This window comes from Pestalotiopsis fici, assembly GCF_000516985.1.
Source record: "Pestalotiopsis fici W106-1 unplaced genomic scaffold PFICI_Scf_6, whole genome shotgun sequence".
In the NCBI taxonomy this organism is placed as follows: Eukaryota; Fungi; Ascomycota; class Sordariomycetes; order Amphisphaeriales; family Sporocadaceae; genus Pestalotiopsis; species Pestalotiopsis fici.
Window position 1 is genome coordinate 2,657,694 of NW_006917096.1, and position 14,325 is coordinate 2,672,018.

The window sequence follows — 14,325 nt, forward strand, 5'->3', positions numbered from 1 at the left end:
AGATTGGTGGCCAGGCGGCTGATGATTTTTGGTAGCGACCTCTGTACAGCCTTGCGATCTTGATGTTGACGTCTTCTTTGCATTGGCATGGCAGGAGCTCATCACTGATATTGTCCACTGCAGGTCCTCCTCAGTTTCATCTTCACGGCTGTTATTGCTATCGTCATATCCGCCTCGCTCATCATCCAGGAACAATATTACAAACAGAGCAAACCTTCGGTGGTCCGGCGCAAGCTTCTCAACGCATATTCGGATCAGCAGATTTTGACTGGTATCGGCATTCAATCTGTAGGGCTGGTCAAGATGCACATCATGATCCCGTACCATTTCTTCATCATATGGATGCTCTCGCTTCTAGCCATGGCGGTTCACAATGCCACTCTTTTGGCTCTCGTCCACGACTTTCGCCGTGACTGGTGGGTTCATTCACTACTACTACCTGTGTAACCCACGCAGATATGCTGACCTACATCGCCTTCTCCAGGGTTCTGCGCTGGCTGCGACAGTTTCTCATGTTTGTCAGCCTGGCACTAAGTTCCGTCTACGGAGGCATTATTCTCAAGGCCGTAGAAAACGGCCTGACCGAGTCGACCTTGCCCATTGCCTGTGTGTGGGATTCCGATGCCGTCAAGACGTCCAGCTCCGGAGCTAGTAAATCGCTGTCGTACTTCGGTACCATTGCCGTTATTGCCATTAATGCTATCATCTTCGGGATGGCCACGTGGTACCTTCACTCGCGGGACCAGAAGTTTTATCGCATCACGCAAATTATGGGACTGGTACTTATGACTGCCAGCGCCGTTGGCGCTACGGTGCGGGTGATAACCTTGTCCCAGGCCTTTGGCTCGCCGTCTGTACCCCTGGCTGATGAAGGAGAAAAGTCGTGGAGTTTTGGAACCCTACTTTCGCTGACTCTACTCATTCTGCCACTCATCTCTGTCATAGAAATCCTTCGAGGTGAAGTGCGCTGTGCACCGCCAGTGCCGGATGAAGGCGATAGGACCAAATTGTTGGGCACTGATGAGAACGAGCTCCACCCCTTTCAACCGAATCCCTTTTGGGGAGGCCAAAACCAAATGCGCAAGAGATAGCTTCTCGGCGGTTTGGAAGTAGAGCTCACGGGAATACGTTCCAGAAACACTATGTAATGAGCGTTTGCAAGAAAAAGAACAAGTCAACAGCCAATCTGAAGCTGCGTAGCAAAGAGATTTCTAGGGAAATGGCGTTTCATGAGATACGATTATTTGATACCCCAAATATTAATTAAAAGGATATTATCTAGAATCCTCCCGAGAAGCATATACATACCCATCAATGTGTTGTTTGATTTGAACAAGATATATAGCATATATTTCAACAGCCATAAATCGACGACGGATCACCGGCAAATCAGTCCGATACCCTTGTAACAACTCGACCATCTAGTCTAGCAATAGAGCTTGAGCATGGCCTGCTCACGATTTATCAATCTTTCAAGATACATATGGCGAGTTCAGTCGAAAGACAATGCAACCCAGGGAACAGAGACATATGATGCATAGGCCGCCCCAGTGTGTGTGTCAGAGTCACCCGCAACTCCTAAGACGTTAATCAAATTATGTCTTACAACGAAAAATGCTAACTGTGGAGTAGATGAATAATAACAGACATTACACGGTCATGGTAGTTAACGTTCGCGTCTACTATATGGCACTACCATACCACTGTGTTCGTACCATGTCAAAGCTTTGCGGGTCTTCATGTGCAGAGCCGCTCGGCCTGGAGAAGTGCAGATTTGACATGACGGCAACGGTGACACATTTGATATCACCGCAAGCATTGTTCATATGGATCATTTCATGAGTTTCGCTTACGCGGATTGGAGGGTTGAAGTAGTGCCCTCACTTTGTGCAGATAGTCTCTGTCCAGTTCCCAAACCAAGCATTGATGAATGAGTGCAAATCCGAGTTGTTCTTCGTTGGTGCCAGTCAAAACACCTTTCAGATGCACAGGATCTTTCGAGACAATGCAATCCTTGTCTGCCAGTCAATTCCCTTGTTCACATGAAATGACAATGGTATTACCTGCTTCATAATAACACTTGTCTCCCCCAGGCGACCAAAAGTAAAACCTGATGCATTCATGTGATTCTAGTCATTGCCAACGCTGAGTCGTCTCTCTCTACTTTTATATATATCAAAAGACTTGTGGGCCGGGCGTCAGAAATTATGACTTATCCCAATTTTCGAAAACGCAAACAATTATACCAGGTAACACCAGTCTGCAACAAGAAGAAAAGACTGACAATGCAACAACACACCCACAGTCTCTTCATGAGACGAACGCTCCACGTCTGGATAGAGCACCAAGGCGTCGTGCATAAGTTCGACCACGCATTTACCAGCTCCCCAGTCATGATTGCCCACATTATTTACCCTGCCGATCTCTTTGTCATGTTCCAGCACTATGCCGATCATCTTGGTCTGGACTGGGATATGGACTTTTATGAGATGCATCTGCATCGGCATAAGGGGCGCCGGTCGCCACCCCAGGCAGATCACAAACACCTCGACACCCCTTTAGAGGATCAGCTCCGGATTGATGAGCTTGACACGGGTCAGTTGAGGGCAATGCTACTTGAATTGGCAGAGCGTGACTGGGAGGATGTCATCTTTATCAAAGAGGTAAGCGGAGTGCTAAGTGAAGAGGACAAGGAGCTTTGGGAGGCATTGGAAGGCTTGTCGAGTTTGGCTTTGTTGGATTAAATAGAAGTTCTGGTAGATGGAAGTAAAAATGCGATAATCTATATGTTACGGACGTCTATACAATGAAACCCTTCTATAACCCAAATGCCGACTAAGTTTAAATAATCAAAATAATGCAATTGGTACACTCTGTATACCTATACCAACCATCACGACTTATCGTGTCGCCCCAAGCTCGTACACCTCCTTCTCAAAAGCCTCGTGGAGTTTATTGACCTTGGAATCTCCGGGAGGGTAAAGCTGAGTGCCAAAGACACCGCATACACCCGCTTCTCTGTCGATGAACTGTGGCAGGTCTCGGATCAGTAAACAATTTTGCAAATACAAGACGTTTAAAGAAACCACACGGCAGCAGAAAAAGACTCACCCAAGTCAAGTTGGCAGCACCTCCCCACATCAACGCCCCCTTTTTCCTAAACTCGTGACTGTGCCCGTCGACCAGAATCCCGCCAAGGCCCCAATCATACTCGCCAGTGAGAGGAAAATGCCCAACCGCCCAGCTCGGGTCCTCCATGGCCTCGAGCAGAGCCCGTTTGGACGGCCGACTGAGCTGCGGCGTAAACATGAGCGCCGCCGTGTCCGGCCGCAGCAGCGCGCCGTCGTCGTGCAGCAGCGACGCGAGCACCCGCATATAGTCCTCGGTCGACATGTGCACACCCTGGCCGCCAAAGCACTCGACGGTCCCGCTGACCAGCGTCGTGGCGCCGGGCCTCTGCACCGCGCGGCCCGTCTCCGCGTCCCGAAATGACACGGCGGATCGTCGGTCGTCGAGGCTGGGGTCGGGCCAGAATGTTCCGGTGCGGATCCCCAGGGGCGCGAAAATGTGCGTCTGAAAGTATGCCTCTAGCGTCGTGCCCGATATCTTTTCGACGAGCTGGCCTGCGCGGTCAATGGATGAGCTGTACGCCCAGCCCTCGCCGGGCTCGTACAGGAGCGGCTGATCAAAGCGCTCGTCAATGGTGGCGCCCTGCACCAACGGTCGACCTAGGACTTTGGTCTGGTACCGTTTCAGCGGCGAACCGGGAACAAACGTGTAGCCGGCGCCGGCGCTGTGGGTGAGGAGTTGGCGGAGAGTGATGGGATTGCGGCGTGGTTCAAGTAGAGGCCGCCCGCCGTTGCTTTCATCATAATCATCGTAGCCCTTGAGGATGCGCTGCGACGCCAAAGAGGGCAGACTGGCTGCAACATCCTCGTCGAGCGTCACCAGCCCGCGCTCCACGAGCTGCAGCGCAGCAATGGTGGTGAGCAGCTTGGTCATGGACGCGAGCTCCTGGATGGTGGACGGGCTGTAGGGCGTGCTGGGATCCGTGAGCGGCGATTGTAAGCCGACGGACTTGCTGTAATTGAGCGTGCCTGTTTGGTCAATCCAAGAGCACCATTAGCAATGTGAGGACTTTTGGGCTGCTCATGAGAACGGGTACTGACCCGACTTGTTCTTGGCCACCATCGCAGCCCCGTGAATGTCTTGATCGGCAATGGCCTTCTCGAGGAATCTTTCAAAAGAAGACATTTTGAATGCGCTTGAATAAAAGACTGTTTGTTATTCGTACAAAAGGCTTGTCGTATTGACTGGTTTCATTCAAGACGAGAACGTGCCAGGAAATGCTCCCTTCTTATAGACATTCTGTGAAGAGCGCCATCAGCTTCCACCATCAGCCAGCCTCTCGACACTTTACATAGATATTGCTAGATTGATCGGCTGCTGACTATTTCATACTGATTATGTGATGGATAGATATCATGGCATATAGTTGTTTTGCCGCCGCAACAGAGAAGCCCTTGCACGCCTGTCAATGATTGCTTACCTTTGTCAATAGAAACGTGAGCAAAGTCCATATCCAGGGCCGGATGTAAAAAGGTTCCGGTCCCGGTTCCCGGAGGCAATCTTCAAGCGGAGCATCAAAACCCTTGCATTAATCCATGCTCGGATCCTTATATTGTGGACCTGACATTGGAAACAGATTACAGAACTTTTAGTCGGTGCGACTGGCCAAGCTTATGAATATGAATGATTTTATCCCGACATGAAAAGTCCTGGACAACTTCCACAATAGGCCGGGATTATACGAGGCAAGTACACGAATCATTAATCGCACAGTAGCCATAAGCAAATCTTCAGCAAAATCCACCGGCCATTTCCTAGTCTATAAACCCCACAGCTCAGCTATACTACTATAATCAAGGTGGAGCATCTCTTGACACATTACAAATCACTACCGAGCATAGTATTTTGTTGCCCAGCGCCAAATATACCAAATCAAATACACATTTTCAGATTCTTGATGCTTGTCTATCTCCTTGACTCTGTTCATGGTGCCGCTGTCAGCCGACTCTTATCACACTGGCTTCACAAGTTTGAAATAGGTCCCAAAGTTTTGCTATTGACAGAGCTTGCACTGTCGTCAGAGTTATCAATTGGGCCATTGTCAGGCCAGTCTAGCGATCGTGTTATACCGTCTGGTCCTGCGCACTATGAATGTGTCATCATCAATATGTTGGCCTTCTTTCAAGCATAAAAACGCACATCCCTTGTGCTCTATTCCCAAAGGCCATTCAACTCCAGATAAACCGGTACCCGAGAAATGAATGTCCACAACTGACTTTATTGAATCATCACGCTTTAAAAAAATCCACTCCATTCCGGGCCCGGGGCACAGGCCAACTCTTCTAGACATCCAACATACTTTCCACGTGACTACTAGTCTTTTCGTTGTCTTTTGCTGGCACGACCGGGACTATCTTCCAGGTCGTCTCTTGGGATCTCCTCCGTCCCACTGGGGCTGGCAGAATTATGGCTGGGGGTGTTTGACCCCACGGCCCTGCCGGCACCATTGTTCACAAAGAGATTGTCCGTGTTAACATTGTCGAGGTTCGAATTGTCAAAGTGGTTTGAACCGAAATCAAATTCGCTGGGTAGACCGTCTTGGTTATATGCATTCGAGTCCAGGTACTGGCCAAAATCAATGTTGTCATCAAAGTATTGCCCGTTCTCCTCCAGCCCCGGAATTCTGCCAGAAGGGCTGTAGTGACCAAGCAGACTGGTGAGCTCATCCAGTTTATGGCTTTGCTCGAGTTGCAGTTTTTGCAGTTGCTCAATCTCCTCTTGTGTCTGGGATATCCTGGTCATTGAAGGCGGTGGTATCGATGAGCCCATGATGGGCGAGAAGGACGTGTGATTCACCGGAACCGGTGCCGCCACTGCGGGTTCGGGTGCTGGAGCGCTGAAGCTGATTGCTGGAGGAGCGGTAGCGGAGCCGTTGCCGTGTGTCGCCAAGGCATGGAGCATACGACTTCGTTGATCATTGCCCATGAGGGGCACATTACCGACATTGGGGGATTGTCTAGGGTTGCCACCACCAACATTCGAGTTCACATCCTGCATGAGCTTCATCATACCTTCCTGAGGGTTAGTGTTGAGCTCGTCCAAGATGCTTGATGGTGTAGGCGCCGAGTCGCTGGGACTGTCAAAAAGCTCCGTGACCGTACCCATCTGCGGTTGGTTGTGGCCAAATGGCGTCGGTGTGCGGGTTGGAACAGAACTCGCAGATGCCGAGCGCTTGATGGCCATTTCAGGGGGGGCCGGCGGCAAAAGGCGTTGTTGTCTCTTTGGAGGTGAAGTCAAGTCTTGCGCAACGCGAGACTGTTGTTGATCCCAGTCGCCTAGATCAACCACGGTTCCACTTTGTTGATTTTGTGGTATTTGGCCATTGGACATGATGCCATTGAAGAGATCATTGATGTTGAAGACTTCTCCATTGGGATCAATCTTCCCCTTGAAAACATTGGCCAAGAATGAGAGTATAGCATTAATGGACTGCTCGTGTCGGTTGTGTTGGTCTTGGAACTGCCTAGCTTGGTTGACAAGCTGAACATGTTCGCGGCGTAACCGGGCTATAGCGTCATGTATAGCGCGCTGCTGGCCTTGCAAGTCCGCCATCTGGTCTCGTACTACTGTCAAGTCCTTTTTGGATAATGTACCAGTTTCGGGAGCTGGCAGTGCGCGAGTTGCTGCAATGTTGGGCTGCGGGTAGTTGGGTCCAAATGCACCATCCTCAATGATGTCCTCCTCGCTGTCACCATCCGCCTCATCAACTCGCTTGCCCTTCTTCTTGGATGCGCCACTCTTGGGCTTGTTGATTAGCCACAAAAGGTTGGGGTGGCCGCGTCGGAAGTATGGGTTGTAGTATTCACTTGGGCTCTTGTTCTTTCGCTCACTCGCCTTCATAGAGTTGTCCGATAACCCCACCTTTTTGTGGAAGCCGTACATATTCAGCTGTCGCACAAATGAGGCATAGTTGTTGTGCTTGAAAAGCTCTGGAATAAGAGTCTTGGCAAATTCATCTTCATCCAGTACAATGAAGGAGTCGCCCTTCTCTGACCAGCGGATCAGCTCGGTGTTCTTCGAACTCTCGAGGAAGCTAAGTATAGTCAGTAATCAAAAGTTCTGGATAGATGGGGCTGTTTTGCAGAGGCCACAAACCTGTTTAGCTTCTGCACAAAAGGTGGAATCTGCTTTCGCTTGGCTTGTGCTTCTCTCTTGGCCTTTTGGGCCTTCTCTTCTAGCAACTCCACGTTGTCATGCTCGTCTTGAGCGTTGCCACCGTTTGATTGCGGCACGAGGCTATCATCTGTGAAGTTGGCCCACAACTCGTTCTGTTGCGGTGTGTACGATCTGTTGGCTGCCACCAGCTGGTTGTTCATGCCTCTCCGCGCCAGTGCAGTTGACGGCGTAGCTATGGGCACACCCTGCTGGGTGAACTGCGCCTGGTGCGGTGACGACACCATGCCGTATGGGTTTGGGTTCGTTGAGTTCTCCATGAAGTTGGCGTTGTTAGCTGTCCACGTTGAGGACTGATCTGGGATGGCGGAAGGTGGTGGTGGAGGAAAGTATGCTGTCTGCATCGATGCGGGTTCGCTTCCGGGTGCTCGTCGTTTCCTCGATGGATTTGTGGGCGACGACATGGACTGATGTACAGTCTGGGGTGACTGCATATATGGAAATTGATAGAGTGGCTCGTGATGAATCATAGGACCGGCTTCTGGGTGCTGTGGTGGTGTCTTTTCCTTCAATAATCCACGACCGCCTGGGCGATCTTCCAGTTGAATCGGGTATGACAGTGTCGACTCGAGGATTGCAGCAGCCAGCTCAACGCGGGGCGGCTTGGGTGACCGGGCGGACCAGCTTGACGGGTCAGGCGAAAATTGTGATGCCGTCGGCCGGCTTGCAACGATCAGATAGCGTGTGGTCGCGGCGACAGTGACGTAGTCGGAAAGACAAGAAACTTGTCGAGAATGAAGAGATTGAGGAGAACGGGGCGGTCTTGTCGCGTTGCGCGCACCGAGCTGCCACGAGGCTCCAGTGAGGCAGACTGACGGGATGAGATATGCAGTTTGCTGTGCGACACGAGGTTATTCCTGGGCCAGGCGTCAAGGGCTCCGTGGTGCTGGCCAATTGGGTTGCAGTCGCAAAATGCGCACAGGAAGGATCTGGGGGAAGGGCGGCGTCCCTCTCTGAACGGGGAAATTTTTTTTGAGTTCGCTCAACTGTGCCCAGGGATGGAATGCCCGCAAACCTTCTGTAACTCGTTTGGGTCCGTCTTATTGCTTCTGTTTTATATTTTCTTCTCTTCTCAATTATCTCGTCCCGACTTGCAGCGTCACAAAATTACAATTGGATGTTGATGGTGGGTTCCAGCTGTCGTTCGTCGAGAGAGTCCAGCAAATCAACCCCACGTTGCGTTCTGCTTGCCGCTATATAATGAGCATCCACTGCGGGCGGGCTTCAAGCAAATGTGTCAAGTGAATCAATTCTTGGAGGGGTGTCTGAGAGACTGATGCGCTCTTTTCCTTCTCTCTCTCTGAGTCCCAAGGCAGAGAAGAAGGAGAAGCAAAGGATGCAAGAGACAAGAGAGACAGCTGAGATTATGTCTCTCGGGGGAAGCTGCCGCGTGGTGGGCAGCAAAGATTTTGGGAAGTTGTGTTTCTGAGAGACAGAGACAGACAGACGCTAAAAGGACTGACCAAAAAAGAAGAGGGAGACCCGCACGTTGTTGTTTTCTCCCCGCAAGGACCGGGTCGCAAAACTTCGCTGTACCTAGGTCGCGGGCGGGCGCTTTCCTAACTGCTTTTTTCTAGGGCGACAAGGCTTGTCGTCAATGGGAAAGGATACTTTTGACACGCTGGGGCCTAATTGGACAAGCGCAGGCGCGGGGGGTGTTCAGTTCAGGTGCTGGGCTGACTCGATTGATTAAAGCGCCCGAGTGGTGCCTGGGGACGGGACACGACAACGCGATACGTACTGAACTGGGCACCTGGAACGGCTGCTGCGTGTTTGCAGTGCGTCTGGTCAAGTCCAGCAATATGTATTCTTTTGGGACGTACCGGATCACACGGACTAGGCGATAACCGACCGACAGGAGAGAAGAGAGGGGAGATAATCAAAATAAATCTCCTGTCTTGTCTTGCTCAACCGAGTCTTTGTTGGCTTCGGGGGGTCAAAATTTTGAGTGCCAAAAATGCTCTCTTCCGACTGGGCGAATGAAGCTCTGCTCACCAAATGGCGTGCGGTGGGGTGGATACTATGGTGTCACCAAAAATGCCAAGCCTTTTTATGCAGAGAGAGCTCAACTGCCAATCATAACCTGCTGTTGTTCTCGGAGACGCACCGCAACAAGGGGGTTTGAATCTTGATATTCAAGAAAAAAGTAATAATGTATGTATGGTTGACTCGTGAAAGGGTGTATGGTCCGTATGCCGGCAGAGAGAGATGTATAAGATGGCTTGGGAAGTTTGGAGAGCAAAGATCTATAATCTACAACTTTGATATCTGAGGCTAGGTAGTTCCCCCTCATTATATATTCCGTCCAGAAGCTCCGGGATCTGCTCTTCACATGAGTCTAGAAGCAAAGCATTATGCGCCAACTTGTGAGCTTTTGGGAGCATCTGGAAGTTTTGGTCCAGACCTACAAGGATCTCATCTGTGGATTTGGTCCCTTCTCTAGAGTAGCGGTAGTTACAATGAAGCCATTTCAGGTCTTGGCAGAAAACGGCGCACAGAGACTCGAATACTACGCCCGGAGCTAAAGCACCGGAGAAGCTCTCGCTGCTCTTGTGAGTTTGATGCTGGGTCAAAGTTGGAAGAGAGAGAGAAAAATATGCAAGCAGGGGCCTGCGGCATGAGTCCGCAGGTTGTTGTTCTGCAGGGGTCACTGAGTAATGTTATTGCCGTTTGAGTGCAGTACTTTTTATGATCTGGGTTAGGTATGAATCCAATGGAATGGCTGCTCATCAATAGAGTGCCCGTAGCATCCGTGGGCCTTTAGTCGAGGACCCCGGATTTTTATACTAAAGGTAGCCAGTACTAAAATACCCACTGGCTGGTTCACTTTGACCCGTTGGACGCATTTTTCATCGTCGTAGTCTCCCAATTCGTACTGCTTGCTGGTCGCTCGACGACCGGCTCTCTTTTGACACGTTATATCCATTGGTAAATCATCTCCATATCCGAAGATAAGATACAAATCCAGCATATATACTGCAAGTAAGCAAACATTAGAACTCATGATTCATCAGTCAACGGGAGCTGGACTTTGGCTCTGCCAGTGGGACGAGCATGGGCCGAGCATGATTACGAGACCGAATAAAACCTCCCAACTTGAACACCACGGCCGGAGCTATCCTCCGGGGTGGATCTGAGCTCGAAATTGTGAATGGCTTCACAAGGTGGGCTTTATAGGAATGTCCTTCCATTTGACTTTCTATCTGCAGGTGAGCGTGCTGAGTTTCGTGTAAGAGCCCCGCCCGTACGGAAGACCCATCGCCGATCAGAACGGAAATGAGGCAAGTGGGGACTTGTCGAGATCGATTATACTGAGTGTGCATCGGTGTTTTTGGTCAACCATGAGTCTCTACGCGGCGGCGTACAACTCACAAATTAGGAATGCACGTGGGATCTCACCAAACAGCGACGAGCTTCACGGAATAATTGTGCAAGGGTATCATGAGTATAGATTCGTTATTGTGGAATGCTGCTTTACCGGGCACCCCTGCCAGCGAGGGCACTCTGTCTCGCCAGCTTTGCATTCCTAGCTTGATCCCATTCACGACTGCTGCCCCCAGCTCGCGCATCAGCCTTGGCTCTTTTTTCTTCCTTGAGCGTCCGAGCCTTGTCCCTAGGGTCTATCACCACGAGCTCCTCCTCAGCCTTCTTCCGATAGCTCAGGTCCTTGCCCAGCTTATCAGCAGCAAAACTCAAGGCGTGCCCCATCCAACCCTCATCATCGCTCTCTGCTTCCTTCTCGGCTTCTGCCCAGGACTTGCAGCTCTGGCAGTTTGCAATGAAATGTAGATCGCACAGTTCTGCCTCCTCATCCTGGTTCCCGGACGCTACATTGGCTTCCTCCACACCTTCCTTGATCTCGACCTTTGGTACAGTGGTCGGTGGTGCAGCTTGTTGTAGTCTGGCCTTGAAGCTCTCAAACTGTGAGTATTCGGGAGTCGAGATTGAGTCGTCAGCACCACCGCGCCTCCTTTTCCTGCCTCTTGTTGCCGTCTCTGGTATGAATTGTTCAATGCCCGTTTTCTTGGCTTCCTTGACGGGTTCAACCTGTGCATCTCTCCTCATGGACGCCTTCAGGGCTGCAATCTCTGCATTGGCTCGTTCCAATGCAGACTGCTTCTTTGGTAGCTCGGGCTCAGGAGACGCAATATCTTCGTACTTGACTTTTGTAGTTTCTCGCTTCGGGGGCGGCGAAGGCGATCTCGGTTTCGAAGGTTCAGGCGGTGCCTCTCGAACGGGTATCGTCTTGACAGAGGAATCTTCATTCTTCTTTTTGGCCGGTTTCGGTTTTGGTGCTTCATCTTCTTCATCAATGTCCATGACTATTCGCGTGTCAAACTTGGCCTTCTTGATCACGGGTGCAGCTTCACCGTCAGCTTCGTCATCACCAAAGCTGAGCAGCTTCTTGCCGCCCTTTGGCTTCTTCTTCTCTTTCTTGACAGCGGTGTTTGGGGCTTGATTTTGCTGCGTGGCGATGCGTTCCCTCTTCTTCATGTCCTCGAACGGGTTGACTAGAATCTCGATGCTCGTAATCTTGATCGGGTATAGGGGCCGTTCGCTCCCCTCTGCCACCTCGGACTCGCCTATGCGCGCGAGGTTATATATCGTGTCGCCCACTATCCTGCCAAATACTGTATTCTTATTGTTGAGCTCGTCCGCCTTATCCAGTGTAAAGAAGAATTGGCTTCCGTTCGAGTCAGGCCTGCCCTCGTTCGCCATGCCCAACAGACCTCTGCGATTGAACTTTAGCCGGGAATGAAACTCGTCTTTGAAGTTGACGCCCATGGGTCCTGCATTCTTTCCGCGGCGCTGGTCCGCCGGCCACGGGTCCAGCTCGCCGTCCAAGGCGCCACCGTCGTAGATTGATTCTCCGCCATTGCCGGTGCCCGTTGGATCGCCTCCCTGCAGGATAAAGCCCGGCACCAGTCGGTGGAAAACCGTGTTATTGTAGTAGCCGTCGAGGGCAAGCTGTAAAAAGTTGCGCGATGTCAGGGGGGTCTGCTTTGCAAAAAGCTCCACGGACAGGTCGCCTTGCGTCGTGTGAATGATGACGGACGCAGTCGGCTGCGGCTCGAGATTGTATATCGACGACATTGTGGGCAGGTTTCCTTGCTTTGCCGAAATGCGGCCGCCTTGTTCAGGCGACCCAGATGTAAGCAGAGAGATGCGATTTTGCTCGTCCTGAGTGCGGAATGGATGCGAGACAAGATAGCTTTCCAGAATTAACGTAGGCGGGACATTTGCAGAAGCTCCAACTTAGGTTCTCTGAATTATTTACTGGGCCCGGGCTTTTAGTTAGTACCTGAGTACTTGCAGGGTTCCACGAAGTGACGTGACGCAACCCAAACCAAACCTTTTCAGTTGCGTAGCTGAACAGCTGCTTCTTATCTTATCATCACCTTTACCAAGGCTCCCAATACATCGACGGACCCGTCGATATTATATAAGCGTCCTTTTACAGCGTTATGCCACTTTTTACAGCGCTCTACAGCGTTCTGCCATTTTTTACAGCGCTCGATAGCGTTATGCATATTAGCGATAGGAATTTGTGCCTTTATTATTAGTTTTAGCGTTTCTTTTTTAATAGCCATAAATAATAATCATAAAATAATTATAATGCGAAAAGGAAAAGATTTGTAATACGCAAATAAATGCAATGCGAAAATAATTATAACGCGAAAATGGTTTAAATTACTTTTATTTTTTTAATGCTGGTGCCAGCGCGCAGGGCATGCTTACATAATATCGACGGGTCCGTCGATATTAAATCAACGGGGCCCCGTCGATGTATTGGGAGCCCTTTACCAACTGCCTTATGTAATCACTTTAATGCAATGTTGGACCAAGGTAGGTATCGTAGTATATCGCTGAACTTTTGAAGACGTCAAACTTAACAAACCAGTCGCTGAATGCCCATCTGCTAGCAGCGTCTTGCAGCGTCTTGCAGCGACCCAAGACATCTATCTACCTTCTGAGCAGCTTGATACGGCTGGGATACCATTTATCTTGGCGTTGAGAGGCGTCAGTGTGTGTAATGGCAGACACAGTCAACATTGAAGTCTCGAAAGGTATTGTCAACCAAAGACGCAATAATGTATATTACCATAAAAAAAACACAACAAGCAGCCGAACAAATGACGTGAAAGCCTGATGTCATACGAAATAAGAGCGTCTTAACAAATCGATTTCTTTTCTCTCGCCCTGCTCCGTGTGCCATGCTAAATATTATAGACTTGCATCAGTACGAAAGGGAGAAAGAGGAAAGAAAGGAAGAAAGAAAGAGAAGACATCCAATAGTGTCAACAGTGTCCAGCTCTAAACCCCACGTCCTATTCCTGAAATTCTAATGCTCATTCTGATTGTCTCATGTTTTACGGAATTTTGAGGGTCTTTTTTCTGGGAGGGATTCTTGTTCAGACGTTCCCGGGGTACAGTGGTCTTGAATCTTAGTCTCCATCTTGCGTTTCCGACGAGCCTTACGGGGTTCAATGTTATCCGAGCTCTCAGAGACGAATCCGCCGTTATCCACGCTTGAATCTGAAGTCTCTTGCGGACCACCGTTCATCTCCATGACGTCCTTACGAGACAGCCGGCGGGCGGGCTTGCGTGGCTGATAGGTATCATCTGAGGTCTCATCTGGTTTACGTTCCAGTCCCATGACCTTGTTACCAGATGTCCTGCGGGTGTGATTTTCAAGACTGGGGGAAAAGGTGAACGTCTCTTGTTGGACGGTATCGGCAGGTCTCTCCTGCATGGGCTTGTGTTTGCCCTTTGCAGACACAGGGCCATTAGACGATGTTTGCTTCCTATGGATTTGGTTTGGTGAATCCTTGTCCGCTCGATCGTGAGAACCATGTGGTGAGCCAGGTTGTGTACTCATGCCGGCAGGAGCTTCCTGCTTGTGTTCTTGTGCATTATCTGCAGCCTGTGCCGACTGATATGTTGACATCAGGCCATACAGCGGTTGTTTATACCTACCCAAGAGATATGCCATGGATTTCTGCATATAATCGTCTATTTTCT

At 50.2% G+C, this 14,325-nt stretch overlaps 6 protein-coding genes across 6 annotated transcripts in view; 2 read left to right on the top strand and 4 right to left on the bottom strand.

Moving 5' to 3' along the window:
- Window positions 1–1,091, top strand: part of PFICI_09269 (uncharacterized protein) — a gene marked incomplete at both ends in the record, with an annotated part of 1,521 nt that extends 430 nt beyond the window's left edge. Inside the window, 2 exons of the mRNA XM_007837850.1 lie at window positions 124–416; window positions 485–1,091. Of these exons, the coding sequence (XP_007836041.1) occupies window positions 124–416; window positions 485–1,091 (900 nt within the window). The remainder of the gene's footprint in view (window positions 1–123; window positions 417–484) is intronic.
- A 1,194-nt stretch (window positions 1,092–2,285) lies between these two features.
- On the top strand, window positions 2,286–2,744 carry PFICI_09270 (uncharacterized protein; the record flags this gene model as incomplete). The annotated part of the gene is made up of 1 exon (XM_007837851.1): window positions 2,286–2,744. One exon carries the CDS (start codon window positions 2,286–2,288, stop codon window positions 2,742–2,744), a length of 459 nt encoding a protein of 152 aa, XP_007836042.1.
- A 156-nt stretch (window positions 2,745–2,900) lies between these two features.
- PFICI_09271 (uncharacterized protein) lies at window positions 2,901–4,254 on the bottom strand (the record flags this gene model as incomplete). Its single annotated transcript, XM_007837852.1, has 3 exons — window positions 2,901–3,029; window positions 3,112–4,097; window positions 4,170–4,254. The coding sequence occupies 3 exons, from the start codon at window positions 4,252–4,254 to the stop codon at window positions 2,901–2,903; spliced, it is 1,200 nt and encodes a 399-aa protein (XP_007836043.1).
- Window positions 4,255–5,442: 1,188 nt separating this feature from the next.
- PFICI_09272 (uncharacterized protein) lies at window positions 5,443–7,706 on the bottom strand (the record flags this gene model as incomplete). Its single annotated transcript, XM_007837853.1, has 2 exons — window positions 5,443–7,162; window positions 7,225–7,706. The coding sequence occupies 2 exons, from the start codon at window positions 7,704–7,706 to the stop codon at window positions 5,443–5,445; spliced, it is 2,202 nt and encodes a 733-aa protein (XP_007836044.1).
- A 3,070-nt stretch (window positions 7,707–10,776) lies between these two features.
- PFICI_09273 (Peptidyl-prolyl isomerase CWC27) lies at window positions 10,777–12,396 on the bottom strand (the record flags this gene model as incomplete). Its single annotated transcript, XM_007837854.1, has 1 exon — window positions 10,777–12,396. One exon carries the CDS (start codon window positions 12,394–12,396, stop codon window positions 10,777–10,779), a length of 1,620 nt encoding a protein of 539 aa, XP_007836045.1.
- Window positions 12,397–13,666: 1,270 nt separating this feature from the next.
- On the bottom strand, window positions 13,667–14,296 carry PFICI_09274 (uncharacterized protein; the record flags this gene model as incomplete). Its single annotated transcript, XM_007837855.1, has 1 exon — window positions 13,667–14,296. The coding sequence occupies one exon, from the start codon at window positions 14,294–14,296 to the stop codon at window positions 13,667–13,669; it is 630 nt and encodes a 209-aa protein (XP_007836046.1).
- Window positions 14,297–14,325: the final 29 nt, after the last annotated feature.